Consider the following 14,163-nt stretch of genomic DNA (forward strand, 5'->3'; position numbering starts at 1 on the left):
GAAAGGGATGCCCCTGAAAGACAATGGAAGTCCTCCTAAGGACTTGAAAATAAAACATTAGTAACTAAATATCAATTTCTGTTTCTTGACATAAAAGAATGGATAGCTTGGTCATCTGAGAGAGGGACACTGTCCACCAGGTCTCAAAGTGCTGTGGAAGAGTCAAGGATGCACAAAAAAAATTCTGTTTTTTTGTTACCTTACTGGCTTTTTAGCCCTTAATTTTTAAAAATAAGAAACAACAGTAACAAAACCCCCAAACAACAACGACCAAAACAAGAAATCCAAACCATAACCTCAGTTACTACAATATTTATATTTTTCTGTACTCATGCAGTCTGAACTGGAACAAAGTGATTTTCTACTTTCAGCTTAGCTGTGTGAGGAGGGTCTTGGAATGCTTTACCTGAAGCTCTGGTGATGTGTTATAAATGTATCAGCTTCCGTCACACAGAGCCCATGACAGACTGTAGAAGCCACAGAAATATCTGTCAGCACTTTGTTTCTTTCATGTTCCACTCAAAAACTCCCTGCAGGCATCCTTTCCAGCTGTATTGGAGGCAATGCTTGTCCTTGGGTGTTCTCGGGTAGGGTCTGCTTGCAAGACCAGCTTGCTGCACATGGCATACAAAGTTGGCCTGAAGGCTCACTGAACATACAGACTCTTACTGCTGTGATGAAACAGATGTCCTGAAAGTGGCATGAGCAGGGAGCATGGCATCTGTCTTCTTACACAGGCACTGACTATGCACAAAGCTGTGGGGAGCAGGATTGCAGGATTTCCTGGCAGGAGAGAGTTTTCTGGGTCATTCCCAGCGTCAGAGGAAAAGTGGGAAGGCATGATACTCATGGGAAATGCAGGGAGAAGGCAGTGTTCAGGTCATTCAGGTATGAGGGGCAAAGGAGCATTTCTGGCTGATGGTTTCTAATTTTCATCAAGCAAATCCTACCTGTCCATATCCTTTTCATGCTCCTGTTCTACGACAGAACCTTGCAGTGGAGACAGGCTCTGGCAAAAGCTGCTGATTAAGTGCTCTCTATCCTTGTTTCCCATTCAACCTCTTTATATGGGATGAGAATTTATATTCAGGTCAGTGTGCCAAACTATGCCAGTGTCTGTTTTTCCACATTTGGGCAGAGACTCTCTCTGCTGGCACGTACAGCTCTTAAATCTAGGAGTGTCGGCTGCCTCTGCCAGTATTTTAAAAGTGAACTGTCTTCACCATCTTAGAAATACCCTTTTTTTTTTTGCAATGAGAATGTTGATAATTTTCTTCCTTAAAATTTTAAAATTCAGAATTAAAAAAGAGAGAGGGAAAGAGAAAACAAGAACAGCAATATATCAGCAGTATATTACCCTGCCCTGAGAAAATGCACAGAAGACAATGTACTTTGATTTTCAGGGTCATGGTGGAAGAAGAAGGGTAGTGTGATAATTCACATCTGCTTTGTTATAGACGTAATGGAAATTAAAACGTCCTAGCTTAGATGCCGTAAAAGAGCTTGCACACCAAACACTGACACTGGTGATTCATAAGCAATATTCTCCCCTCAGCAAAGCTCCCATCTAATTTATGAAGTGCTGTGTTGCTTCCTAGTGGTGAAAAGCAAAAGCTCCTGCTCTCCTGCAGCCACTGAAGGCTACTTGTCTCTCTAGCTGGCAATCAGAGTGGCCACATCACGCTTACATACGTGCACCACACACAGGCTTTACTCCATGAAGTCAGTGCCCAGCCTGGGCACAGGTGCCTGCTATTGCACGGCTGCAAATTCCATGAAGGCTCTGGAATTCTTACACAGGTTAGCTTTGTAGAGTTATCTTCAGGAGTCCAGATGTCCTAGCAAGTCTGGAAATCTTTTTCCATGACGGGCATCTGTGCTATTTGCCCTCGCTTTTTCCACTAATGCATATGGAATATATGGAATATATGCGATCGTAGAGAAAAATGTCTTGAAATTGATGGGCCTGGTACATCCCCAAAGGACTAGCATGAGAAAAAGGATGCTTTTCACAGGTAATTAAATGGCTTTAAAGGCCTCATAAGCAGAGTTGGAACCTGGCATGGCAGGAGTACAGCGAGTCCAGAGATGTGTCAGGGGGCTGCAAAATCTGCAAGAGAAACAAGACTCTGAGTTCCAGATAGTTGTTTCAGTCTCGACCTGGTTAACAACTCAGTTAGCTTTGCCTCACTACTGAAGCTGAACTGCTAAATATTTCCCACTTTTTCCTCTCATCTGTTTGTGAGGAAAGAAGGAAAATGAATATTTAATGTCTGTATTTTGTATTTTCTACTGCTGTGGCTCAAAGAAACAAGTGTGTTTGAAGCATAGATTTTTGTCATGATAGGAAAACAGTTCATTGAGTACACATTAAAAAGCTTTGGGTTTATGGAAAAAAAAAATAAAAAGGTGCCCAAAAATATATGGAAGACAGTCTAGTAGAACAACTGACAAAACAATAAGAAAATAGTGCAGTATTAGATCAGGAAAAAAAAAAAGTGATTGTGTGGAAGACAGCATTTTGGTGATGTTTGGGAACCCCCAAACAGTATTTTGTGCAAATACGTGTCTATTTAATTATGTTTAAGCACTTTCGCCCAGCAGAGGGCAGAATGACAATGACCTACAGGCAGGAGCTGGCAGAAAGTGTTGGGAAGAGCTTTTCCCGAAGGAATGCCAGCCCTGCTCCGGTGTGTGGGTGAGTACCCAACTCCTGCTGGCTGCAGCCTGACTTCCAGGTGTGCAACACCACTAGAAAGTGCTTCTGAGAGGTTTCCTGAGGTATCTGGAAGGAAATGTTGCAGCCTTTAATACCAATATATTCCATCCATGTTTTCCAACCATGTAATAGTGGCAGCTAAAAATGTGTCCAGGCAGTGCTGTTTTTCCTGGTAGCAGCAATGACGCTGGCCTCTTCCATTTCATGCAGCACATCTGGGACCGTGTTACAATATTCCCCTTCTTTTTCTCTCTGCAGCTCTTAATTAAATTTTATTTGGTTAATGTGGAAATCCTTCCCTGCCTAATGGTATTGCTATAAATATTTCTTGTTAATTCAAAATAAAAGCACTTTGGCAGCAGGGAAGAAGTGATTTTCTTACTGCACCTCACAACTGCTCTCAGTGTAAAATAATGTTCAAGTTGCAGCATCTGTATGCAGAGTAGAGGCAGTGGAGACAGAGATGGTTTATTTATGCTTCTGAAAAGGGATCTTGCAACTTGCAGTTATGATTATTTGGACTGGAAGAGGACAGGGAAGCAAGGTCAGTTTGGCTCAAGTTTACAAACAGAAAAGTGCCTGGTCTTGGCTGCTCTGAGTCTGGTTTGGTTATGAAAACATTTGTAGAATATTGCATTTTTCTCATTTCCTTAGAAGACCATGAAAAGGAGCTCATGCAGCAGTGGACAGCAGTGAAACAAGCTGTTCTTGCACAGGAGAGTCAACGACCATGGGGTGAATGAACTTTTACAGGCATGGGCCAGGAGCAGCTCCAATAAAGGTGTCTGAAGAAGAATGAGGGAAACACTAGGTGAAGCTAAGCTAAAAATAAAGGGAAAATAAAAATTTCATTCAAAAGCCAGCACCCATCCCATTCTCATCTATGTGGAGCCATCCAAGCCCTCCCTTGAGTGAGTTAAACCAGCTGTCATAGTCTTAGCAACAGGATGGTTGACTTCTTACCCTTAGCAAATAGCAACCACTTGATCATGTTATTCTGACCCTTATGCACCCATCACGGTTCATTTACTTGAAGCAGAATTGGGCTAAATGTGGCAGCTGCTTTACCTGAATAATGGTTAACAAGCATTTCTAGCTAAAAACATAACAGAAAACATAAACAGGACAATCCTTAAAATATCAGCTGGATAAATATTGCTGCTGAAGTGTAAGTGGTTGGGGCCAAATACGACAAACATTTGTAACTTGCACTCACGTAGTTGAGATGGTCCAGCTCAAGCCCCTTCTCACAGCAAGGAAGACAACAGTAGTGTGTTTATCTTGCAGTAGTGTGGCTTAGGTTGGTCTCACCATACCACTGCCCATCATGTTCTTTGGCTCAAAGGACTTGCCAATATTTCTTCTTTTTTTTTTTTTTTTTTCTTTGTCTCAGACTTGGAACATTGGAACTGTATATTTTAAAATGAGGCTGAGATGGGTAATTCTGTCTATGGCAGAGGTGAGGTCCTTGCCTTTGAACTCCGCTTCTGCTATACTTTCTAGTGGTGAAACCGTGGATAAAAGTAGACTGACAGTGTCCTTATCTGTAACCCTGTAGCCTTTGAGTCTGTTGTTGTAGTTTCCCAAAGCCTGTGTGATAGTATGCTTTATACCACCTTTGAAGTTAGGCTGTGTTGAAGAGTGGTGTATCAGCTAGAAACAGGGACTCTGGGTATTCCAAGTTTTATATGAGTTCTTGTAGGCAACAGGAAATACAAGTACCTTACTCCCAGTAGATAATCTCTTGTTTTAAATTACTGTTTGTAAGAAAGTTCTGGATTCTAGTCATATTCCTAAAGTAGCTTTTAATATAGCATCCTGACAGCATCTTCTCTGGAGAAGAGAAAGCTTTCAGAAGATTTATAGCAAGTTCCAGTACCTAAGGGGGCCTAAAGTAGAGCTGGAGAGGGACGTTTCCCAAGGGCATGTAGTGGTCAGACACATAAACTGAAGGGTAGGCTTAGCTTAGAGGTTAGGAAGATGTTCCTTATTTACAAGGGTGGTGAGGCACTGGCACATGTTGCCCAGAGAAGCTGTGGATACCCCATCCCTGGAAATGTTCCAGTCCAGGTTGGATGAGGCTCTGAACAACCTGGTCCAGTGAAAGGTGTCCCTGCCCATGGCAGAGGGGCTGGAACTACTTGACTTTTAAGGTCCCTTCCAAGCCAAAGAATTCTATGATTCTATTATGCAGCTTGATCATCCAAGGATTAGGGATCAGGCCTAGCACTGGGACTACCCTGCTCCATGAGGGAAAACATGAGGAGGAGGCAACCAGGATGAGATAATGCATGTGCACAGTCCAGAGACAGTGCTGCAGGTGCCAGAAGCTGCATCTGAAAGGAGGCTCCTAACCAAAAAGTCACAGTGTAATAGGTAAAATTATATGAATGTATAATACTTTCTCTACCTCTGCCTTCATTCCATTTTATAACATATAAATACTGTGTTTTCACCTTAACATCTAAAAGAAATGTAGTAGGCCTCCAAGCAGGTAGGTTTTTTTCTTTCCTCTGTACTTCATCCCTTGTAAGCAGTGAAAAAGCATTTTGGATCCCACAGATTTTAAATTCCACCCTAAGTAATTGCATCAAAAAATTGGAATAAAAGAAAAAGAACCAACAACCTAACCCCTACCATTGTCTTCTGCAGTCTTGGAACACTCCACATACTGACTGACAGGATGATTTTTGCAGCACACTGGTGCTTCTCAAATGGTCCCTGAAGCTACTCAGTGGGAATGGCCAGCTATCAGCAAATTCTACAACAGTTCCAGCTATATCGTACAGTAATAGTGAGAAATTAAAAGTACAGCACAGCTCATAGCTCTAAACTATAAAAATACCATCCCAATTTATGGGGTTATGCTTGTTGAGATAAAATATAGCTAATATTAAAGCTGCCTCTACTACAACTTCCAGTGCCCCAGGTCTAGGAAACATGAACATAAACGGGATGAATTCTGGATGCTCCCCAATATCCAGTGCCTCAGTAGTGTTTGAAACAAAACTATTCTGATGCAGCATAGTTCTCTGGTGGCTTACAGGTACTTTAAATAGCATAGCATTTACCTATTTATGTAAGGGAATAAGGGAGTATTTTTTCTCTAACATAACTGCATTAGGGAGACATTAATTTTGTGAGGGATAATTGAAAACCTGTGGCTGTAGGTCTGTATTCTGCTTTTAACTGTGTCTCTAGGTCCTCATAAATCCATTAAGAGCTGGGTATGAGCTGTAAGTACAGAATTTGGAGAGACACTTCTTGTTTCATTTTGATTCTCTGTGGTGGATAGGTGCAAGCTTCTACCCCAGCCTCACTGCAGTTCAGACTCTTCCTGGGCCTTCAGACTTATTTTACTCAAAGGAAAATCCTGACTCTTTGCTGTCTTTTGCTGCCACCTTTTGCAAACACTTTTGTTCGTCTCAGAGGCTAAAAGAGCTCGTGTTTGGGGCTCTGTGTGTTACTGTTGGGTAACTGATTGGGAAGCTGCAACTGGACTGCATCTCCACACATTTTGTGGGGAGAATGAACAGGCTCTTCCCCAATCACCAAATCTTCCCTTGAGAATGGGAAATGTGAAACTACAGTTATATTTATTAATTTCGCTTCTAGGATACATCCTGCTGTCCAAGCCTGATGGCTGAAGACTTTAGATATTGCCCATCTCCTTTCTTGGTCACTATAGAATGGTTCTTTGGATGTAGCTTTGGTATCTGTGTACAGTTCCTATATTATCCTTCAAGATCACTATTTTCCTTATATTCTTACCCTTGCATAATGGCTTACATATTATAGGGTAGTAGGTGTAGTGCAGGTTCCTTTATGTGTATATATGTGTGAATAGAAAACATAACCCAATATTAGACTCACAATCAAAATATTGTTAGATGTGTTTGTCCAGAAAATAAGTATATCCACGTTTTAAGCTATTGGGAAGGCGAAAAAAAATCTATCTGGCAAAGCATTTAAAGGTGTGTGGATGTGGTAGCTGGAGACATGGTTTAGTGATAAGCATGGTGGGGCTGGGTTAACATTTGAACTCAACGATCTTAGAGGTCCTTTCCAACTTTTATGATTCTATGATTATAAAGTACAGAGAAAAAGATGGATTAGGATTTATTTCAACTGTCCTATAACATATCTGGCACAGGAATAACACTATACAATTTCTTTGCAAGGCCACTAATACAATGGAAAACACTTTGCCATGCATATTCCAGGCTGGTACTGCATATCAGCAATGAATAACAGAAGTACATTGCAGCTGATTAAACTCTCTAATTCTTCATCAGAACCAGCTTGCCAGTTTACAGAGCAAATTCTTTTATTTTGGCTGATTCTAATCAGGTATTTTAAGCAAAGTTTTTCAGTTCATTTTGCTTGTGGTATTCAGATGGACTGTCGTACCTTTTCCATTACTATTCCATTTGGACTTATTCAGCCTATATGGCCATTACAGTCACAGGTAACTGAATAAGTTTAAAAATGTAAAGAGGATTTCTGTACAGATTCAGTTCTGAATCAGTCACTTTGATTAAAAATATTATCTTTTCCTGCTTGCTTTAACTTCTTAGAAGAAAATTGGTAGTTGTGTTTCTCGTATGCTGCTAGAGTGTGCCTCCCCAAGGCTCTAGTTAAAATTGGGTGCAGATGCTTAGCTGTTGTCTTTGCTCCTTCATTACCTGGTAGGAGCTGTCTCTCTGGGCATGTTTGGCAGAGATACATAATTCTGCCTGTTTGCCAGAGCGCAAATACTCTTCTTTCAAAACTGAGTCTTGATTTCTGAACTGTACTTGTTATGCAGTGCAATTAAGGAGATAAATGCGAAAATAAGGCATAAATAAAACCTAACCTCTGATGTAGACACAGATAACTGCAAGGGCTAAAGCAAACCCACTGTAAATTTTATCCTGTTTTGTGAAACACGTTGTTTGTAGAGTTCTATTACTGTCTTTGTGAGAAAAAAGGATCTCAATATATTTAAGAAATCAAATGTTGCTCATTTTCCACTGAATCCACTATGTAAGCACTTTCAGCATTTTTTGCAGTTTATGGACAGCTGAAGTTGCAGGAAATGCTTGTTGCCATTCAATTTCACCGAACGCTTACATGTACCTTCCTTTAGCATACGAGTAGCCTCCATTAGTCAAAGGACAAAAAGTGATGTGTGTACATAGCTAGATGTGTGTAAGCACTACCTGGACTGTGGCCTGAAGTATCAGAAATACATTTCTGGTGTTATAACACTGCATTTCAGTTTTTCAGTCCTTTCTTAAAACATGTAAACCAAACGGACTGTGTAGCTCAAGGATAAACACCGCGTTTTTTTCTCATGCACAGAGCGAGGTTCCAAAGGACACCTTGACCTCACGGAGTTAATAGGAGTCCCTCTTCCTCCTTCTGTCTACTTTGTCACGGGCTATGGAGGGTTCCCAGCTTACAGCTTTGGTCCAGATTCCAACATTGGCCGGCTGACCAGCGCTATAGTACCATCGCCTTTCTACAGAGATTTCGCCATCGTGGTTACCGTGAAACCAAACAGCGATCGTGGAGGAGTGCTCTTTGCAATAACAGATGCCTTCCAGAAAACAATCTACCTGGGACTGAGGATTTCACCAGTTGATGACAGCACCCAGAGAATAATAATGTACTACACAGAGCCTGGATCCCATATATCCCGAGAGGCTGCTTCCTTTAAAGTACCAGTGATGACTAACAGGTGGAATAAATTTACGGTGACTGTTGAGGGAAATGATATTGCTTTGTTCATGGACTGTGAAGAATATCAGAGGCTTCAGTTTCAAAGGTCTGCTCGAACCTTGGTATTTGAATCTGGTTCTGGGATATTTGTTGGTAATGCAGGAGCCACAGGACTGGAAAAGTTCACAGTAAGTGCTGCCTGATAAATTCACATGCCTCAGTGTTTAATGCAGTGTTTAACTCTCTACCCAAGAAACCCTGCTTACAGTGGTTATATCCCAAGTGAGGGTCAAATCATACAGCTTGTATTTTCCATACCTAGCTACAGTTTGGACAGTGAAGTTATATAACCTCTGTTTTAATATGCAAAGGTTCTGAGACCCTCAGAATTTTATCAATAGTCCATATGTTTAGGCCAAATCTTCTGTGTGAATATTAGAAATTTCAAAGTAAATATGTCACATAATTTTTATGGCCTTTCTAGGAAGGGCTGTTTCAGAGAATTCATTTTCTTAATTTTTGAGAATACCTTACTGTTAAGCCAATGCTTTGAATGCTTATTAGTTAGGTAGTCATATTCAGCATCAGAAGGAGAATGATGTCATCAAAAGGTAAAGATAGTCAGAAGATAAGGGCGTATATTACAATCTGTATGTTATTTGAAGCTTATCAGATGCTTTAGGAAATAGAATGCCAAAACCACTACTACAAAGCTCCCAAACCTTCTTAGCCTGGGGGCAAACATCCTTCCTGCTGCATCCTGACTGAAATTCCGAGTCACTGAGAGCAGCCGCTATGTGTGAGATTGACTAATTGTCAAATAGAAAGGAAAATGTCACATTTTATCTGCCCTATTTTTGTATTTCCTGTACTTCAGAATTTGTACTGTGTTTTGTGAGATTAATATCTCTTCTAAATTAGTCAAGCAGCAGCACAAAACAGAGTGGATCCTTGTCTTTAGGGAATAAAGATGTTCTTTCCAAAGTTCAGGTGGACTGGCAGGTTGTGAGCTTCACTTGGTAAGCAGCGAGTTTAATGTACTTCCATCATGTGATTGACTAGTCTAAGCACCTAGAATCGCAGAACTGTATGGATTAGCAGGAAATAAAGGGTGGAAGGTGATACGTGGGAAAGTGATATGTAGAAAAACTGCATGTTGGTGCTGTCTTTCTTAGGCAAATAGGAGGACTGGAGTACTGTGAATGCCTGATCACTGAGTAGGATTAAGAGGCATTCAAGAAAAGGAAACCACCTTGGTATCCCGCCTGGAAAACACGTGTGATGACCACCTGCTGAGATTATCACCAATTAATCTGTAAATATGAAGACAGAAATGCCTGGTGGATGACACTGAAATGCATCCACTGAAACAGGCTGTTCTGTATGCTATACTGAGTACATAAATTTCAGCCAATACTCTGCTTCATTAGCACTAATTGCAACTTGTACTCTAGGTTCCTGTGACTTTATTTCTTCATGCATCATATGTCGTGATTGCTTCTGAGTAGAAAAACTAAATGTTTGAACCTCACTCCAACTCTGCTTCTATGCCAAACACTTTTTTCATTGATTGCCCAAAACAGAAACAAATCATAGCAGATTGTGCAAATGAATAGATGTCAGATGCTGGTTTGCTCTGGCTAATAGGAATACAAGTGTCTAAGGCTCTGGTTGTCAGATGTAAAAGGACATAACTATCATCACTTTTATTGAAACCAAAGGAAAATCTAGCCCTGATGCTTGTAAAGAAAAGTAGAAACCAGACAACAACCAAGTATGAATCAGTGATGATGCCAGATGATGCAAACTAGTTTTTACAGCAAAGACAGCAGCATGTGTAAGACCCAGAGAGGGAGTTAAATATCATATACCTACCACCCCTATCATGCAGACTGGTCCATGACTTTCCTAGTTGGAGGAATTGGCTAGCAGTAACACTTGGGAAACAGAGCTCTATGTTTTGATTTTTTTTTACCATCCAGGGTCACAGATTAGAGCAAGAGGAGAAAAATGCGTTCTCTAAATGTGATTCAGTTTAACTGTGGAAAAAAGATCGCTTCCAGGAGACTGCTTAATTGGTTGTGCTTCCTTCCATGTATGATTTTTCAGTGAACTGTTCAGTCAGTCTGACATCATTCAATATTTGAGCTGCCCATTAAATTTTGAGAGAAATAGAATGTTGAGATTACTGAGCTATTGCCTCAGAAGTCCAGCAAAATTAGGAGGCAGCAAGAGCATGAGTTTCACGGTCTTCAAAGGCAGATAAATCAGAGGATTTTTAAAGATAGAATCACAAATTTTATTACTTTCTAAAATATTCTAGGTTGTGTGTTATATGTAAACAGGTTCTTGACTTGAATGTGTGTGCCCTATTGTGCACCATGTCTAACTCTGCGATCTTGTAATAGGGAAACATCCCACACATTTCTTAAAGCACTTTGAGTCTTTGCAGAAACAATAGTTAAATGTTTTAAATGAAATTGTTACTGCTCCTTCAGCATGTCAGACTGAGAAGAAAAAAGAAACATTTGTTATCAGAAAATCTATCTCCTTTATTTCCTCTCTGGAAAGTTTTAAACTGGTTTCTTCCTGACTCACATCATCATTTATTGGTATTCCCCTCCCATCCTTTGTCTCCATTTTTAGGGTTTTCACATGCCACTTCTGGAGCTGCCATGCACTCCTTAACTAAAAAAAGCAGACAGTGTTTTACAGAGTGTATTACATAATCCAGGACTAGATCCTTCATCTGGGGCACTAACAATGCAGTGTGGTGATCATAGTGTCATTGGGACATGACAGTCGTTATATTCTGGCAGCTTCCATTTGCTCCATATTTTGCAAAAGGAAAATTTATGAACACATTTATCTCTTTAAGTTTGGATTATAATAATGGAATTTTGTACTTCAGGTCATTTTCCAAGTAAATCAGAGCACAGTCTGGGGTATTTTGTTGCTTTGCTTAATTCCTACCCCTCCACCTTCACTTCCCTTCCCACATGCTACTTAAAATATTACTTCCTTGAAATGTTTTTGATGTTCCATGTAGGGCTCCATTCAACATCTGACAATCAAATCTGACCCAAGGGCTACTGAAGATCATTGTGAAGATGATGACCCTTATGTAAGTATTCTTGTAAACACTTCCTCAGTGCCTCAGAGATTTCAAAGTAAATTTCCATTTGACATCTTTCTTAACACTAAATGTAGAATTTTTTTCTTGGAAACATTGTATCATTCTTAAAACTATCTGTGGAGTGGATTTATTTTTCTGTACAGCTCCCAAACCTATTTTTTCAAAAAGTATAATTTTATTTTGTCTAAAACACCTTTCAGGAAATGAACTGTGGCTTTTATTTTTTGAAGGGTTGTTTTCATGGAATGCTGTAAGTACTGAAATGGCTTCACCAACCAAAAAAAACACGGGCATTTTTCTGCATTTAAATAGCCAATTCCTTGGAGATCATGCTTTTCCCCTGACTTTTATGAACTTCCTCCCAATAATTGGCTTTTGCACAGGCTTCAGGGGACAGCAGTGGCAATGGCAGCATTCAAGACCATGACGTTTCTGAGGCACAAGAAGTCCTTGCACCTTCTCATCTTCCCATAAGGGTAAATTTATTTTATTTATTTACTTCAAAACTCTGTTTTAATATTGCTCTTTTAAAAGGTGGGATTTGGATTTGATGAGTGGCTTTCATATTTGGATCTTTCCAAAGGCTCCCATGAGAACAACGTGCGCCCAATTCATGAGAATGATGGCACTGTGGCAGACAAAAATTCTGGCATATTTGACAACAATTAGCAAACAGATCTTGGAAAGAGTACAATGCAAGATTGGGAGAATATATATGACATTTCCTGGGAACACTCTTTTACTCTGCATCAATTTTTATCTCAGAAAATGCTTGAGCCAAGAGTATATGTGGTTAGTGGGACTGAGCTAAGTTATTCATCCTTGAATTTCTTGCATTGTTGTTCAGGATTTTTTTAACAAATGAGAATTTTACCGCCCTCTGATCCCTACTGCAGAATTCCTCAGCTAATTTAATGACACATGTTGTGAAGGACATACACCTTTTTCTTGCCCTTCTGAACGCGCTGACTGCAGCTCTCATTTGGTGGTTAATAGAATGGATGACAGAGTAAACAGCTGTTTCTTACCATATTTAGAGATTTCTAACACATCATGTCCTCCTCACTTTTTATACCAGGCTTAAATATTTCAGCCCATTCCTCACAGTGAAGCTTTCCATGCTGCTTGTGTCAAATATTTTTCTCTTTAATACAAGTTCTCATTAGTTCCTTTAGAGAAAATCAGTAGGTTTCTGAGAAATGACTTCACAAAAAACATGCTCACATTTGTCTGATATTGTACAGACTCCAGCTCTTTCACTGATGAATCTTGGAGAACCCGTGGGCAAAACCTTTTTGGTTGTGATGTCCTGTCATTCACTTGCTGTATTTCCTACCCTTTTCATAAAAAGACTTCAGTTTTAGACATACCCACTGCTGAGTTTCCCAAGAACATTTTTCTGCAGGAATTTTAACTCTTCCAGGGTCAACATGAATGGAAGAAAACCTTATTTTTTTCTGTTATAGACTTCAAGTTATCTGATCACTGGTTTTTATAACTTTATTAAGTATTGATCTAGCCTCCTGCTCCTGATATGTTTGAATAAACTTTTATTAATTTTTTTGCCTATTACATATAGCTCATTAAATTCATTTTGACCTGCCTTGTGCTTTGCACAGAATCACAGACTAGTTTAGTTTGAAAGGTGCCTTTTAAAATTTCAAAGCAGAGCCAAACACAGCAGGTTGCTCAGTGAGCAGGATGTTCAGTGCCAGTTGGTTTTGGGTTTCCTCAAGAGTGGAGACTCCACAACCTCTCTGTTTCAATGAAGGGTTTTTTTCTGACATAGAGCCTGAATTTCTTGTATTTTAATGTGTATACATTGTCTCTTTTCCCTTCACTGGCTACAGCCAGTAAGAAGGATCTGGTTCTGTCTTCTTTACTCCCTCTTATGAGGATCTCCTACACATTGATAAGATTGTTCTGAGCCTTGAGGCTCTCTTTCTCTAAGTGATTAAAAGACAGACAGCTGCCCCAGCTGGTACTGCTGCCTGGGGTAATTCCTCACTGGATGCAGGATTTGCACTTTACTTTTCCTCAATTTCTGCAGACAGGTAGGGTTTTTCCAAATGGCAGCAAAATCACTTCTTTTGATTGTGAGGGCTTGATGACTTTTCTGCATTTTACATCACACCACAAAATTTAATTCATCAAAACTTACCATGCCTTGAATTTTTCTCATTTGGATAAAAACTGCAGCTAATTCAGGAGAGATGTCTAGCTTCTCCATCCAGAAAAATACCAATTCTTTTTGCTGTTGTTTTTAGCTTCTGTTTAATAATCTTCATAATTACTGTGCTGTTTAAAATGACATACAGCAATAGTAGAATTTTTGGCTTTTAGTCCTCCTCCTGAAAGATGTTATTTAATCCCAGTTGGCCACACAGCCACTCACTCATTGCCTCACCAGTGGGATGGGCACAGAATTGGAAGAGAAGTCAGAAAACTTGTGGGTTGAGATAAAGACACTTCAATAGGTAAAAAGCAGTGCTGAACTGGAATGAAACAAGCCAAGGGCCCTACTTGAAAATCTGAGAAGTGTACCTTGCTTGTGGTTTCCTCCCTCTCTTCTGGGTTTGTCTAGTGTACGTCCTTTGTTTTGGAG

General features: G+C 40.0%; 1 protein-coding gene across 1 annotated transcript in view; it reads left to right on the forward strand.

Moving 5' to 3' along the window:
- COL15A1 (collagen type XV alpha 1 chain) overlaps nucleotides 1–14,163 on the forward strand; it is a 113,835-nt gene that overhangs the window by 29,533 nt on the left and 70,139 nt on the right. The window contains exons 3-5 of the mRNA XM_062498385.1: nucleotides 8,063–8,610; nucleotides 11,472–11,546; nucleotides 11,942–12,034. Of these exons, the coding sequence (XP_062354369.1) occupies nucleotides 8,063–8,610; nucleotides 11,472–11,546; nucleotides 11,942–12,034 (716 nt within the window). The remainder of the gene's footprint in view (nucleotides 1–8,062; nucleotides 8,611–11,471; nucleotides 11,547–11,941; nucleotides 12,035–14,163) is intronic.

This window comes from Cinclus cinclus, chromosome 1 (assembly GCF_963662255.1).
Source record: "Cinclus cinclus chromosome 1, bCinCin1.1, whole genome shotgun sequence".
Lineage (NCBI taxonomy): Eukaryota > Metazoa > Chordata > Aves > Passeriformes > Cinclidae > Cinclus > Cinclus cinclus.